The following is a 16,081-nucleotide window of genomic DNA, read 5'->3' on the forward strand; positions in this document are numbered from 1 at the left end:
CAACACTCCCCCTCGAGCACAGTCCACCTTCATCTTCCCTCTCAATTCCCTAAACCGTGGTGCCGGCAGTGCTTTCGTAAAAGCGTCCGCAACGTTTTCGAGCGTCGGACAATATTGGAGTTGGATGGTGCCGTTTTCGACAAGGTCGCGGATGTAATGATACCTTATGTCAATATGCTTGGTGCGTGCGCGGAATTTGTTGTTTGATGCTAACGCTATTGCTCCTTGGTTGTCGCAGTAGGTGGGGATACATTCATCCATCGGCTCGTATAGCTCACTGATGAGACTTTTTAGATATAGGATTTCGCGCGCTACCGACGTCAGCGCAATATATTCCGCTTCGGCGGTTGATAAAGCAACTAGCGACTGCTTTCGCGCGCTCCACGCTACTGGAGATCCGTGCAACAGGACGATATAGCCCGATATTGAGTGTCGATGGGGCTGACTCGCCCAATCAGCGTCTACAAACGCTTCTAAACCTTGATTTGTGGTTCCTAGGGTAAGTTTTGAATTCTTTGTCCCCTTTAGATAGCGTATGACTCGTTTAGCAGCTTCCCAGTGCGCACTAGCTGGCTCTCGCATGAACTGCGAGAGTATCGAAACAGCGAAGGCTATATCTGGACATGTGCTCGTCGCAGCATACATTAGCGATCCAATGGCCTGTTGATACGGTACGTGTTGTTCGGGTATTTCAGGTTTGGTGTCTGGTGAATGGTCTGATGACTCTTTCGTTAGAACTACTCCAGTTTCCATTGGTGTTTGCGACGTTGTCGCATCCTTCATCCTGAATCTCTCGACTATAGTGTCGATGTATGCTTCTTGCGACAACATTATGGTCCGCGCCTTTCGGTCCCTTTCAACCTTTAGTCCTAGGAGCCAGGTAAGCTCTCCTAGGTCCGAAATCTCAAAACGTTTACAAAGCTGATCTTTGAACTTTTGGATGTGCTTTAGGTGTTTTGATGTGATGGCCATGTCGTCGACGGAAACGGTGATAACGGTATGTTCTTCTTCGGCTTGTCGATAGTATACGGCTTGGTCGACTTGAGAGCGCGTGAAGTCATTACTGAGGAAAAATTCTTCTAGCTCCTCGGACCATTCAAAACCGGCCTGCTTTAGGCCATATAAGCTACGCAATAGCTTTAATACCTTTCCTTCGTCTCCTTCGTTCAAGTATCCTGGCGGCGCGCACATATATATGTCGTCGTTGAGCTTGGCATTGAGGTAAGCACTTTTAACATCGACTTGATGTATTTCCCAGTTGTGCTTAGCTGCCATCGTTAGGACAGTATGAATTGTCGTCATACTTGAGGTAGGTGCGAACGTCTCTTGATAGTCTACGCCGTACTCTTGGCGCTGACCATTTGCGACAAGTCTCGCACGCAGCTTTACCTTCTCGCCATTTGGTCCACGCTTTGTCGCTAGGACAAAATGGCAAGGTATTATATTCGCGCCTTTAGGTGGGTCCACAATTTCCCATGTCTTGAGTTTCTCTAATTGACCAATCTCATAGTCTATGGCTTGTTGCCATTCCTCTGCGTCTGGTCCATTTAACGCTTCTCTAAGCGTCGGTTCCTTCTCTGCGGCTGCCATGGCCATATATGGAAAAGAATTCGATTGAGTGTTGTCCGGTGAGTTTTCCATTGCTATGGTTGCTCTTTCTCCTTCATTTAACGCTTTGTAGTATCCTGCAGGGGGTCGTACTCTCGTGGTTCTGGGCGTTATTGGGTCTGGAAGTTGCTGTGTACTCTGGGGTGGCGTTTTGGGAGGTTGGCTTGGTGTTTGTGGGACTTGGGATGTTGCAACGGGCTGGACGATATTCGGTATGTTGATCTGTTCTTCCTGGTTATACTCCCCCTCGTCCAGTATGTCGTTACGAACGATGACGTCCGGCGGGACAAAGCTAACATTGCGTTCGACAGATACTCTTCTCTTCTTCGGCCAGTATACTCGGTAAGCTTTACTTTCCTCGTCTATTCCCACAAATTGACCTTCTTCTGCTCTAGCTTCGAGCTTTCCTCCATCTGGTGAGTGCACATAGAGTCGTGCGCCGAATTCCCGTGCGTTTACTAAACTTGGTTTTGCTTTGTGTAGCAATTCATAGGACGTGTATCCTGGGATCGCCCTCGAAGGTAGGCGATTTTTGAGCCATGTTGTGTAATTGACGGCTTCGGCCCATAAAAACTTTGGTAGGTCCTTTGCGAGTAGCATGGCTCGCGCGTGTTCGACTAATGTTCGATTTAGTCTTTCGGCTACACCATTCTGCTGTGGGGAATCGTGCACGGTGAGTTGTCTCTTTATTCCTTTTTCTTTCAGATATTCATCAAACTCCTTGCTTAGGTACTCTCCTCCTCGATCCGACCGTACTTTGCGCAGATGCGCATTATATTGTCGGCTTACATAAGCCTCGTATTCCTTGAATGCGGTAAGTGCGTCGCTCTTTCTCTTCAGGAATGTTACCCTCGTTTCCCGACTAAAATCATCTGTAAAGGTGATATAATACAGGCATCCGTTTATCGTTTCGGTTTGTGCCGGACCCCATAGATCTGTATGGACGAGGTCCCCATATGCGGATGATCTGGTCTTTGACTCATTTGGAAATGGTTGTCGAGTGGCTTTGGCCTTTGCGCACGTTTCGCAAAAGGTAGGGTTTGAACTTTCATCTAACGTTATACCTCTGATCATGCCCTTCTTTATAGCATTTGTGATCGCTTCGTGGGATACATGTCCCAATGCTCGGTGTAATTCATCGATGGTATGTTTCGTTATTGCTGAGTTTGCGCTATGGGTCACTGATGCCGCGATTCGATATAGTCCTTCTATTTGAGGAATTTCGGCTATGGGTCTTCGCTCTGGTGCTGGGGTCAATATCCTGCACATGTTATCTTCGAGGTGTAATGCGAAACCGGCGGTAGCGATTCTGTTGGCCGATATTAACGTGAATGCCATCTTTGGCGTATATAGGGTGTCTTTGAGAGTCACAGTGGTCTTCTTTGTTCCCAAAGGTAGGTCTATCTTTATATCCCCTTTTCCTATGGCGCTGATGGTAGAACCGTCTGCAGTGTGCACATCTTGTGCTTCGATGGAGGTGAATGTTATGAACTTCGAGCGGTCGGGGCAGAAATGGGACGTTGCGCCCGAATCGATAATGGCTCCTTGTCTCTCGGCAGGTATGTTGATCCTTTTTGCCACATTTGCTAGATCTGACATGACAAAAGCATAATCATTTGCTCTTTCGATCTTGTCTGCCGCATTAGCCGTTTGTCTTGGCGCCTTTCCACCTTGCCTTGGTCCCTGACCTTCTTTCCCTCCTCCAGGTCTCCAACAATCGGTTTTGTAATGACCCTTCCTCTCGCAGTTGAAACACATAACATCCTTGCTTGCGGTGCTTGTACGATTCCTTTTCGTACTGTCCTTGGCCGAGAATGCGCTGTTGCCTCCTTTCTTTGAGGTCTTTGGGTTTGCTAGTTGTCTGTGCTCGTACTCTTCAGAGACGACACTGACTAGCTCGTATGGGGTGAGTGGTTGCTTTGTGATTCGGGCTGTCGCATTGATTGACGATAACAGGGGTCTGTAAGATTCTGGCAGAGATCCCATTATAATTGCGTAGAAGTCCTTTTCTTCTATGCTCGCCCCCATGCCTGCTAGCGTTTCGCGGATGCGAAACATGTCCCCAAAGTGAGTCTTCACATCACCTCCTTCCTCACATCTTGATTCTTGCAACTTCCGGCGCAGATCTATTTGAACTAATTCTGTCTTGCCTTCGTGTATTGTCCGAATTTCGGACCATATCTTCGAGGCGTTGCCAAGGTGCTGGACGTGCAACAATAGCTGATCCGAGATCGTGCTAAATAAGTGTTGCTTTGCGAGTGAGTCCTTCTGTAGATATTCATCTATCTTCTCTTCAAGTTCTTCTACTTCTGTTTCAGTTGCTACCGTGCCATCAGCCTTTTCGTACTTTCCAGCCGAGTTGGTCTTGTATGGGGTAGGTTCTTTGATTCGACCATCAAGGTATCGCATCAATCCTCGTGCGCGGATCACTGTTAACGCTCTTTCCTTGTAGGTTATCCAATTCGAGCCATCGTCGGCAAGTTTGGGGATGGTGTACAATGAGGAGCTGCTGTGGTGCGTGTTATCCATGATTGTCGGAGCAGGGCTCATAACCTGTAGTTATCTGTAGTTTAGAGTAGATGTTTTAGAGTAGAATATTTGATAAAAAGGCTGAATTCATTGTAACTACTTCGTACAATATATATACTGTTAAACGGTTAATACTATGCGTCCGATCCGAAACATATGAAAACGGACTTGTCTGTTCTCCGTGCTGTGCTTACTAATCGACACCGCTCCGGCTATTCCCGGGTAAGTCGGTGTTCCCTACATTATTCATCTATGTATGTATTACTAATCCTTTTACTCCTGTGCTCGTACAGTCATCATGTACGACTGAGTCCAACAGAGTTTTCTCTCAGTACCTTTGCTTCGAAGATGACGTGAGAACTCTTCTCCAGTGAACTCCCCTCCGCGATCCGAACGCAGCTTCTTGACCTTAGCGTCGAACTGTGTGTTCACCCAGGACTCGAACGTTTTGTAGGCATCGAACGTTTCATCCTTCGTTTGAAGGAGATACAGGTGCGTGAATCGAGTATGGTCATCTGTAAATGACGCGAAATACTCTTTATGTCCAGGGGTTTGCACTGGGGAAGGTCCCCAGAGGTCTGTGTGCACTTCGTCGCCGAAGTTCTCTCGACGCGGAGGGTCGCGAACCTTGCTGATAGGTTTTTGAGTAGCCTTCGCATACTCGCAAGACTCACAACTGTCTATCGACTTGTCGGTCGCATCAAGATTTATTCCGGTGATCACGCTGTCGCGGATCATTTGTGCAATTGTGCTTGGCGCCATGTGGCCTAGGCGCGCGTGGGCTTCCCGCATGGTTAGAGTCTCTTTCACTCCTGCGACTCCTGCAAAGCTTCCTTTTGACCCTTTTATGCAGTACAATCCTCTACTGACCGCGATCTCCCCCATTAGCTTTTTCTTTTCGTTGAAAATCTTGCAAGAGTTTTCACGAAATAGCGCGGCATAGCCAGCTGCGGCAAGGCGGCTTATAGACACGAGGGTTAGGCCCATCTTAGGTGCGTAGAGAACGTCTTTGAGGAGTATTCGAGTGCTTGACTCCCCATTTGGCAGCAGGATCGTTATATTTCCTTTGCCGATTGCTTCAAAGGTGTGTTTATCCGCGGTTGTGATAGGCTTTGGGCTGATACTGACGAAGTCGTGGAATAGCTCTCGATATGATGACATATGGCGCGAAGCGCCCGAGTCAAACAATTTGATTCGAGTATGGTTGTTTTTGCTTGAGTCGGCCAACGTCGCGTAAGTGAATGATGTTTGTTCATTTGATGTGTCGGTTTCGTGCATTAACCATACCCCTTCAGGTTCGTCATCTTTGTCTTTGTCTTTTGCGCTTGCGGCCGTTTCGGCACGCTTGTCCTTGCCTTTTGCGTCGGGCCTATCCTTTCCCTTTCCTCCGGATGCTCCCCCACCAGCTCCTCGGCAGTCACGCTGCATATGGCCGTATCTGCCACAATTGTGGCAATTTCCTTTGATCTTTCGTGTGCGCTGATTGCTATTTGCGTTGTAGGCAGCGTCGTCATTTGAGGAGCCGGTCTTCTTCAATTTCGAGGCCCGGCGGTCGTATTCGTCGACGACAGTCGACATCAACGTATCAGAGGTAAGCTTTACGCTTGATACTTTGGCTGATGCTGTTAACGCAGACAAATGGGGGTCGTAGGATGCTGGAAGCGAGCTCATAATCATGGCCGCAAAACTTTCGTCCGAGGGCGCGTGGCCCAACGACGATAACTGTTCCTTCGCGGTGCGCATCTTGTCAAAGTGCTCACGTACATTTCCCTTTTCGGGGCATTTTAGGTCCTGCAGCTTGCGCAATAGCTCAACGGAGACTACGCGCGAGCGTTGCTCGAAAGGTGCGCGAATATTTCGTGCGCCGTTGCTAATGCTTTGATTTGGATAAATAACGAATCGGGAATCGTTCCCGCGATTTGCTGTTTTGTTATGGCTTGCCCGGTGTGCCATTCCTTGAATTCTGTTTTATATGTACTAACTTCTTTCACTTCATCCGGAGTAGCTGGTACCCACGACGGTCCTCTGTTAGGCAGCGTCTGGGGATCCACGGGCTTCGTCTCAGTGCCATCCAAATGGCCGAGCAGCCCCCGAGCATCAACGGACCATTGAAGTCGTTCTTTGTACATCATCCAATTCTCGCCATCGGCAGCGAGCTTCGGGATGCGGAGGAAATCTTCTCCGAGTTTTCCATTCGAGGTTGACATCCTTCTGTGAGTCTTTTCTTCGTGCGCTTAATTTGAAATTTTCACTAATGGTGCGCAGGGCTCATAACCTGTAGCAGATAGCTCAGCGACGTACGAAGTCAACTAGGTCATATTGGTATACCTGTAGCAGATAGCTACAGTTGATGTTAGTTACATAGGTACTAGATACTAAGGACGGTACTAACCTCAGCGACGTACGAAGTCAACTAAGGGTAGTTACGAGGCGCGGGAACAAATGGTATTTGTAGGTAGGTAGAAATGAAACGGTACCGAGTGTCCATAGTAGCGAGGGTTTGATAATCCAACAGCTCTTTCTGCACTCGGTGCTTGAGTTATTACTTGACGGCGGACTTATGCCAGTCGTCTACGTACTTCATTCATTGTATTGCTGCAACTTGTACATTTTGCTCTGTGATTGTTCAGTCGATTCGTTTTTTCAAACGACTACCTAATATGGATAAATTGCGTGATCGGTTACGCTGTCACGGTAGGCGTAGGGGGTACCCAAGTTCTGACAGGTCAGTGTGCTGAACTCTAGTTTTGCACGCCTCTTGGGAGGGACGATCGACTCTTCATGCTGACAAAGCAATATGATCCCTAAAAAAGAGAACGTCGGACGGTGTGGAGCCGTGAAGATCGAGTCACACATGACCACAGAGGTCTACAAGTTCGCGAGCGGAGAGCATGAGCGAGACTGGAGGACAAGAGAGAGTTGGATCAATGACTGAGGAGAAACCAGAATCCATGGATGGACTCGAGACGACAGACGCAAACAGGAGGACAATGAACAACGAAGGAACGATCGACTGACGAAGCCATATAGCCTATGATGCCCAAAAAAGACACGGCCGTAGGGAAAGTCAAGAATAACATTGAAGTCGAGCCAATATTTGATGGGAACTAAGAACAATCAGCGACGTCAACGCTAGTGAGCTTCCGTCCCTTACTGGCTGCGAAGAAAGCGTGTTACGATGTTGTTTCTAACCGTCATGTCAATCTCTATCCGCTGTCGAGGGCTAAAGCCGTTCTCCTGCAGAAGGTCTTGGATAACATTGAAATCAAGCCAATATTTGATGGGAACTGACAGCAACCAACGACCTCAATGACAGTGAGCTTCCGTCCCTTACTGGCTGCGAAGGTAGAGCGTGTCACGATTTTGTTACGAATTATCAGGCCAATCTCTACCTGCTGTGAAAGGTTGGAGTCTTTGTCCTGTGGAAACTTTTGGATAATCTCTTAATACGAGACATAAATGCTTGAAAGTGAGAATACTCAATAACACGGACGTCATTACGCTTACGTCCATTGCTATCTGCGAAGGCAGCTTGTTATGACTTTGTCGCGGACTCCGCCAGCAAGTCTATTTTGGTGATCATCCATGGCTAAGTACGATGTTTTGTGGCATACATAGTCATATTCGGTGACAGCAGAATTACATCACCCTACAATTGCAACGGCTACAATTCCAAGGACTCGTGCGTTCACTGATGCACGGCGAAACCAGGTGGTGGCGGAGGCGGGAACGCTCCAGGAGGAAACATGTTGGGCGGTGGCGGCGGTATTCCCATCCCTATAGGTGGCATTCCTCCCATCACTGGGATCCCTTGTGGAACAACAGTCTGCGGCGGGTTGAAACCAGGTGGAGGTGGCGGCTGAGCAAGCACACCCGCGAACTGCCCTTGATAAGGACCCTGAAACCCCGGCATAGGAGGACGAGCACCAAAAGCCATCTGTGCAGGAGGAGGACGGGAGGTGATGGGAAGTGCATTGTTCTTCCGTGCTTGTGCGGCGAGTAGACGTTCTGCTGAGGTACCATGGCGCTCGCCTTTTCCATCTTTCTTGAACGCATACTGCACAGTGATGGCTTTGTTCATGAGGAACTGGCCGTTCATGGATTCTGTTGCAGCGTCGGAAGACTCGAAGTCCGTGTATGAGACGAAGCCATAACCCTTTGAAACCCCCGTGCCAGGGTCTCGTGCAATCTATCAAATTCTGTTAGTGAAGACGGCCAGTTGTTTGCGTACTGAGTACGTACCTTTGCTGTTGTGGCCATCATACCAAACGCGCTGAAAGTATCGTATAGCAGTCGCTCGTCCACGTTCTCGTCCAGGTTACCGATGAAAAGGTTTGCTCCTACATCGAGTTGTTTTTTGTCGGACGATGCCTATGTGAGAGATGTAGTTAGTATGACGCTCCAGAACAGCATTCAAAACAACTTACTTTGTTCACCCTGATGGGCTTACCCCATAATTTGATCTGGTTCATGATTTTGCATGCGTACTCTGCATCCTCCTCTGTCAGGAACTCACAAAAACCGTACCCCTGGTGAGCCATTGAGATGCGATCCTTTGGAAGGTGCACGTTTACTATATAATGTCAGTTCGAATAGGTGGTGGATTGGACGACTTGCGACTTACCAACAGGTCCTGCTTGTAGCATTAACTCCCAAATGAGTGCGTCCGTGCACCGCTCATCGAGATTACCCTAGTATTGATCAGTGTGAGCATGGAAGTTCGTGGCTGAAAGGGGCGCATACCAGATATACCGTAGCCTCCTGGTTTCTATCGTCTTGAGGTCTTCCGGACATTGTCACTGTGAAGATGAGGTCAGCAAAAGCGTCCAAATCTACGGGTCCGGAGAGTCACCCACGCTCTCCAGCGTACCGATGTTTCCATCCATTTCAATTACAATGATCATTACTCAAGACTCCTCCATACAATCCGTCAATGAGACCATCCTCCCTCGAAGATATTCAGTCCTGTTAGTACTTTGATTCGCTGATCTGTTATCGGCCTAGGTTTTGATGTTGCTTCTCCGCTAACGAGCTTTGGAACGTCGTGAGGGCTTTCTACTCGCTATGGTTCGGGCGCCAATGAATACCACGAACGTCAATTCAGAACAACAGGTGAGTGTAATGCCCTGCTCTGTCTTCCAACAACTCTGATATTTTCCTCCAGAAACTCTGCGGCCGTCGCTGGTGATGGTGCTGATGCCAAACGGCTCCTTGCCGGAGTTCAAGGCATGCTGGGACTCGCTCGAAAAGATGTCAAGCGGTATCATTTCCATTCTTTTTATCGTGTGTTCTGTTCTTCAAGTTATTGTAATACTTACTACTATAGAACTTCGACATCGAGGTAAGTACTTGATCCTATTCCAATTGTACACTTATTCGTGTGTTCTATCTAGGACCTAGGTTGCCGACTGCGTTTGGACCGCAAATACGGTCGAAGTCCTCTCGAAGTTCTCCAGCGGCACGCTACATTAGTCAGGCACCGGGGTAGGACAGTCCTGCACAGAGCAGCTGGCGCGAGCGGGTGTACTAGTGCGGGCGTGTAGCCCATTTTTATAGCTTTTTTTGTTGCTTTTGTAGCAGTTCAAATGCATTGTTTTCCGTTGATTAGCGTCAATCCATTCTGAGAAACCAAAGGATGCAAGCCATCTATTCAAATTGTAATGGCTATATCAACGATGTATTGGGATCAAACGAGAGAAGTAGGTTCGGGGGTGACATCTTTTGATGACATGCGAAAAACGTTCTTAGCGGCCTGAGGCCTCCATCTCAGCATCAACCTCATCAATGACCGTTGCAATAGCAAGGGGTCGTGAAGTTGCTCACTCGCTCGCTCATCCATCATGTCCAACACATTCAGAAATTGCACGAGTGCCTTGCTTCGAAAGAAACCTTCTCTCCAAGTTGCCATGGAGGGTCTTGAATACAACATGAGGTCCATGACTGTCATCCGCAATCTACGGAGTATTTTGAGGACAGCGAGAATTTTTCCTTCCTCGTCGAGGCTGGAAGGATTGATCATCCAAGTCAAAGGTTCAGGCTGCTGATACATCATCACGGGTGGGTATAATGCATGAAATGGAATCAATTTGATTGTCCTAATCAATGGTTAGTGCTCCGGGGCGATGTACTGTTGTATTTGGGAGGATAAGTACTGTACTTTTCAGTGTTTTCACGGTACAAACGAAATAGTTTGCGCTGTTGACAAGTAATGTTACCCAAAGCGGCATACCGGCATCTGCCAAATCTCAAACTCCTCTGCCAAATCACTCCGAGTTCGACCAGTCTGACAGTCCGACTCTGACTATGTCAATGAATTCTCACCGTGATCTCAAATTGACCCATAGTCACACTAGTTAACTGGTGGCTGACGCATGTCGTGGACGTAGCCCTGTACAGTAGTGATGGGTTTATGCAATATCTCTGTGTCGCCAATAACCATCAGCAGATGCACATCTGCATGGTTGGCTCAAACACTTACCTGTTTCACAAATGTGGGACAAACGGCCAGTCTCGCAGGCGTCGTAGATTATCTTCTGTAATCGTCTTCAACGAGTCCTTCTGATGTTCAAGTATATTATGGCTGTGGAAGAATCTGCCGGCCATAGAAAGAACAATAGCGAGGAGCATGAAATGAAAGTCACGGTGTGTGAGTAGAGCAAAACCACCCGGACCCGGGACTCCCACGCCGCATCGATGACTTCATTATGACGGGTTGTCGTAGTGGGAACTGGAGAGTTGGCTGGTACAAATAATAATATGTGCGATTCTAATCGTTCTAATGATTGCTACACAGCGGCCTTGGTACATACATGCAGGAAAATACATAAGAAGTTGTTTCTAAAACCCACTCAAAATATGTATAATACAACGATCATTCACGGACGCCCACCCTGGAGGGAAACTCCAACACTTCCGCACAGGCTGGGAGCACTCTTTGTGACCGTTCGCGCTTCCATAAGTGATCACAAAACTTGTTCGACACGCCTTGCTAATCATTCCTCCACATCCATATCCACCACGTCGTCGTCGTCATACTCATCGTGGTCGTGAGCAGGTTCAGCCTCCCCGTCGAGCAGTTTCTGCTTGGCGAGGGCAGCAAAGCCCTCTTCGGTCTCATCAGTGAGCTTCAAGGGAGCCGTGGCATCATCGGCGACGATAGCCTCTGTCACTTCTGGGACAGCAGCGGCCAGGTCCCGCACGCAATTGCACAACTTTTCGAGAGACTTGTCAAATGCTGGGTCAGCCAAGACAGTGCGTGCGCGTTCCGCTGCAAGACCTTTTGACAAAGACAGGTTGGTGGCTGTAATAGGGCCGACGACAATTATGTCATGCACGACCACAGAAACACTATCATTTCGCCGGAGATCGGGGTTACTCTGTGTCTTCCTGAAAAAAACAATGAGTCGTGGGTCCTACAAGTATTCATCCAGGGAACTCACTGGAAGGATATCCGCCTGCATCCCGCTGCAGCTGCCCAGACCATCAACTCGGATACGGGATCCCGAGGTAGATCCGTCGTGAGGACTTCTAGCACATCGCTGATCACCGCTTCGACTATGACTGCCGTTTTCTCGAAGTCAAAACGGGTGTCAACTAAGACTGCTCCAACAATGCTTTCCAACACATCGCTCAGTGCTTTCGGCGGGTCGTATTTCCATCCCTTGCTGATGGTGTCCTCAGGGGAAAGAGACATAAGTAAAGGAACGTGTCTTGTGATCGCAGTACTTAGTTCAACATTGTTGATAAGCAGATGTTTGTGAAGTCCGAGCCGTCTCACAGCGACAGAGGCTAGGGTTGGCCCGCACACAGCTCGCGAGCGAGCAGCTGACAGCTGACCTGAAGTGGCTTCAGGGAACTTGTTGAACAAATACTTCATGACGACAAGGTCAATGACAGCTTAGGAGGTCATCAGTCGCTGGTTCAGAAGCGAAGCATCCGGTTTGCTCACCATCGCCCAGGAATTCTAATCGCTGATAAGATGACCCGGCAGTAGTTGCGAAAGAAGGGTGAGTTGCGGCTTCAATCAGAAGATCGCCCCGATGAAACTCGTATCCAAGATTGGCTTGAAGGTCGTCGAAAAGAGGTGGTGCCGGCGATGGTTCCGGCGGACGAGAGTATCGTAGCGTCCAGGGAATAGTGCCACCTACAGTCATACCTAGGGCGTCTCCCGCACGGAGTGCCATATCTATCCCACCGTGCAGAAAGGCAGCGCCTAACGTTGCCTCCATACAGTCCTGTAAGCTTCGACGAGGGTATGCTCGACGAGCATGCCGTCTCGCAGAAGTGAAAGGCTCCATGCGATCGTCATCTTTTGCAATGGTATGACGCCACACGTGGAGACTCTGACCCTCCGAGGTGAGGTACCGCTCGAGGCCAATCTCCAATGCCCTTGCTAGCAGAGTCCGATTGGACACGCTGTTCTGGCGCAGCTGAGACAGCTGCCCCTCGTGCCGATGGGGGTATTTGTTCATGACATGAACAGTTGTGGCAAGTTTGAGAACAGAGTCTCCCAGCGTTTCCAAACGCTGGTTATTCCACGTTGCACTTGTCGTGGGCAAGGTCGACGCTTCAATGAGAAGCTCGTCCTTCATGGCGGGTAACCCGAGCTCGAACCGTTCTTGTTGAGCGCGGTACAGGTCCGTAGCGCGGCGGCATATGCGTGGAAGGAAGAGGAATGCGCGGTACACGTTTTCCGAGAAATATGTGCGTCGACAGGCTCCTTGAGGGACAAGCAACCCCGGACGTGCCATGTGACGCTTATACTTGTCGATGTCCTGTAAGCGGTGCATTGGTCGATACAGACCAGAGGGATGACGTGGAATGTAAGTGGCTTCAACCAAGGGACAGTCGGTCGGAACGACCGCTTCGCGAGTCTTCCTGGTCCATCTCTGTACGAAGAATTCTTCGTAGGTGGAGCAGGAAGACTCACGGGAGCCAGGTGGTGGTACAGACAGCGCTGTCAAGTCGTGTCGTATCTTGCGCAGAACCATTGCTCGTCCGAACTGATTGCAGTTCATGATCAGGGTGCGATGATAATCGTCTTCAGTTACAGACGACCAGTCGTACGTTCCCATAGGATCGTGAACAACACGCTCCACTGCGTCGAAGTCGATACAGTTGTGAGGAGTCAGTGGAACGAGAAAACAAGTGATAGGAAGAGTGATGGGCCGGCCAGTGATGCAGAACCAGATGCCCATTTTGGTATACTCGTTGAGCATCTCCAACTTCTCCCATTCCTCGTCTTCGTCAAATACAAGTTCGTCAGTGCACCGCATTGTGACAAGACAACCTTCGCTCATGATCTCTAGCGCTGGTAACTCCGTGCCAGTGACGAGTCCTGCAACGTCAACGCCGTCGATGGAAATGACGTGCATCCTCAGCCGCGGCCCTAGAGCCCAAGGATCCCGTACCGGAACATCTATGATGTCGGGCACATCACTCACATCCAAAAGCTTTCTTCCGTCGGCATCCTCTAAGTTCCTACCCTTGGAGCCAGCTGACGGAAGAAGGTAGTCGTCGAATACCCCGAGTTTGTGAAGCTCCTTGACAGCTATGAATGCTACTGCACGCCGGGCTTCTCGCTTGGAACATCGGGGTGGTCCACGGAAGATCAATTTATCGATGGGAAGAGGAAGACTGGATGGCAGCTCAAGCACAGTGGCATAGTCACCGCTGTACTTTGGATTTGGGGTGGGCGTGAATGCGTCATGGGGAATTAGGGAACAGAGATAGTTCAATAGACTGATAGCAGAACCGTATGTGAGCACAGCACCCGTCGAAGGAACTATATAACGCTCCCGTGCGGCCAAATCAATCGGATTCTCCTCTTCTACTTCACCTTCTTCCGAGTCGGAAGGCGTCGGTGAGGATGGCCGAGTAGGATTTTCTCGGCTCTGATAAACACGCTTGAGCTCGGGTTCGCTGTCAACAAAGATCTTGTAACGATTGAGGTGTGCCATGTGACCTTCCTGCACCATGATAACGAAAGTAGACGTTTTGGTGCGTGCCCGACCACGCGATTGTACATATCCGACCATATGATGTAGCGGATCGAAACGAATAACGAGATCACAGGCCTGAGAGAAGATCAGCTAGTGCATGATAGCAAAATGAAAATGCTTACAGGAAAGTCAAGACCTTCTTCAGCAACCGACGTTGCTACAACTGTGATGCGCGCCCTTGAATGAGCATGTTGACAGATATGGAGATATTAACGCACGCAAGTTCAAAGTACCATCGCGAAAGGACTTGACAACATCCTGCTGACGTGCGAGACCCATCCCCTTCACATTAGCGGTGGCTGCATGTTTACCACGGTGCCCATGTCCACCACCGTGGCCAACAAGCTCCGCACATCGAATACTGCCTCGAAGTTCTGGTATGCACGAAAGGATCTTTGCCAGACAGGCCGCCACCTGCCGTTGCTCCACAAATACAATTCCCTGAAAAGTCGGAGAACAATGTTCGAGTAGCACTTCTGCAAGTGCCTTGACTTTGGGTGAGCACCATGCGAGTGGTACAGTTATTGGTACGGCAGGAGGCACGGAATCATCTTCGAAGAAAGGTCGAAATTCGCAGAGGATGAAATCAATTTGCTCGAGGTCAGGAGAAATAATGATAGTAGTCTCTGACGATTCGTCAATGTCCATGTCTGGGTATATGTCGTCGTCATAATTAATGCGTGGTTTGTCCTTGATCGACGCTTCTAGGTCATTGATGATCTGGGAGATTCGTGCTTTGATATCGTGGTATAAATAGAGGTCGGCACAATAAGGACCCAGGCTGTTTCGGGTGACATGATACTTCATCTGAAGCTTCTCCCACGGAATGGCAACGTCGGGGGAGCGGAATAAGGATACACAGTCCCACAGATTAGGATGCAGGTAGATGTAATTAGTAGGCGGGGGGTAGTACTCCTTGATGATCTGTGGAACAGTTCGTCAGGTCTTGTGTTCCAGAACTAGGGAGCAGAGTACCTCAAGGGGACGGGGGGAGTTATGAAGTAGCTCCGAGACATGCTCGCGGACTGCAATGACGATAGCGTCAAGGTTCCTCTCGAGTGTCATCAGAGATCCCTGAGCATCTTTTGGATTCCAAATGGGAGATGCAGTCATGCCAAACACCTTTGGGCGCTGGAACGACGGAGTTTGGAAATATTCCCGCATGATGCCATTGTAAGCGTGATTTTTCCTAGTGTGATGACACTCGTCAAAGACGAGAAGAGAAACCTGTCTTGCGCGTGAGAAATATTAGTTTCAAGGGGAGGTTAGCTGAATACCTTGTCGATGCTCCAGTGCGAATGTGTGACTATGTTCAAAAATATCTGCGCTAATAACGTTACATCGGTCATCAAAGGGAAACAATGATGGAGGTACATACCAGTCATAACAACGACGTCAGACTTCTCGAAGGATGATCTCCAGTTGGCACGATCAGTAAGCTCCAGATCGAGAGATCCATGGAACTTTTTGACTCGCAAAGGAGTGTGCGCTGCGATAAAGTTGGCCTGTTGTTCGACCAGAGCTACCTTGGGTACCAGAAATACAATGACTTTGCCGCGAGCACTCTCTTGGAGCACGATCCATTTGATGAGCAGAATACTGATGAAAGTTTTTCCACTGCCGGTGTCGAGTGCTGCAATGACATTACATTCTTGAGCGCGTTGAAAAATCTCCTCTTGATATCTTCGAGGGAGAATGGTCTCGTTGACGGATTGTATGGAGGAGTCTTGAGTAATGGTCATTGTAATTGAAATGGATGGTGTTGGATGTAGAGAAAGATCGGTTAAATACTCTGCATAGTATATACAGGACGAAGCGGAAGGGGACGATGGTAGAAGTCGCCTAGTAGTTGCTACTAGATGACAATAATATTGGCCGGGAGACTAGTATTATGCCTTACTTATCAATACACAAATAGTGTCAAATAAACAGCGTATCCTGCT

The 16,081-nt window shown here is 48.9% G+C and overlaps 2 protein-coding genes across 2 annotated transcripts; both read right to left on the minus strand.

The window, feature by feature from the left end:
- Window positions 1–7,825: 7,825 nt before the first annotated feature.
- Window positions 7,826–8,931, minus strand: HD556DRAFT_1231462 (uncharacterized protein; the record flags this gene model as incomplete). The annotated part of the gene is made up of 5 exons (XM_041297433.1): window positions 7,826–8,326; window positions 8,380–8,508; window positions 8,565–8,710; window positions 8,762–8,828; window positions 8,881–8,931. 5 exons carry the CDS (start codon window positions 8,929–8,931, stop codon window positions 7,826–7,828), a joined length of 894 nt encoding a protein of 297 aa, XP_041163869.1.
- Window positions 8,932–10,807: 1,876 nt separating this feature from the next.
- On the minus strand, window positions 10,808–15,999 carry HD556DRAFT_1525334 (uncharacterized protein). Its single transcript, XM_041309258.1, has 8 exons — window positions 15,517–15,999; window positions 15,416–15,465; window positions 15,114–15,365; window positions 14,357–15,062; window positions 14,261–14,301; window positions 12,086–14,213; window positions 11,577–12,033; window positions 10,808–11,523 (listed from the first exon to the last, which is right to left on the minus strand). Exons 1-8 carry the CDS (start codon window positions 15,878–15,880, stop codon window positions 11,130–11,132), a joined length of 4,392 nt encoding a protein of 1,463 aa, XP_041163870.1. The 5' UTR covers window positions 15,881–15,999; the 3' UTR covers window positions 10,808–11,129.
- Between the last annotated feature and the right edge of the window lie 82 nt (window positions 16,000–16,081).

This window comes from Suillus plorans (assembly GCF_016647745.1).
Source record: "Suillus plorans strain S12 chromosome Unknown HD556scaffold_11, whole genome shotgun sequence".
Lineage (NCBI taxonomy): Eukaryota > Fungi > Basidiomycota > Agaricomycetes > Boletales > Suillaceae > Suillus > Suillus plorans.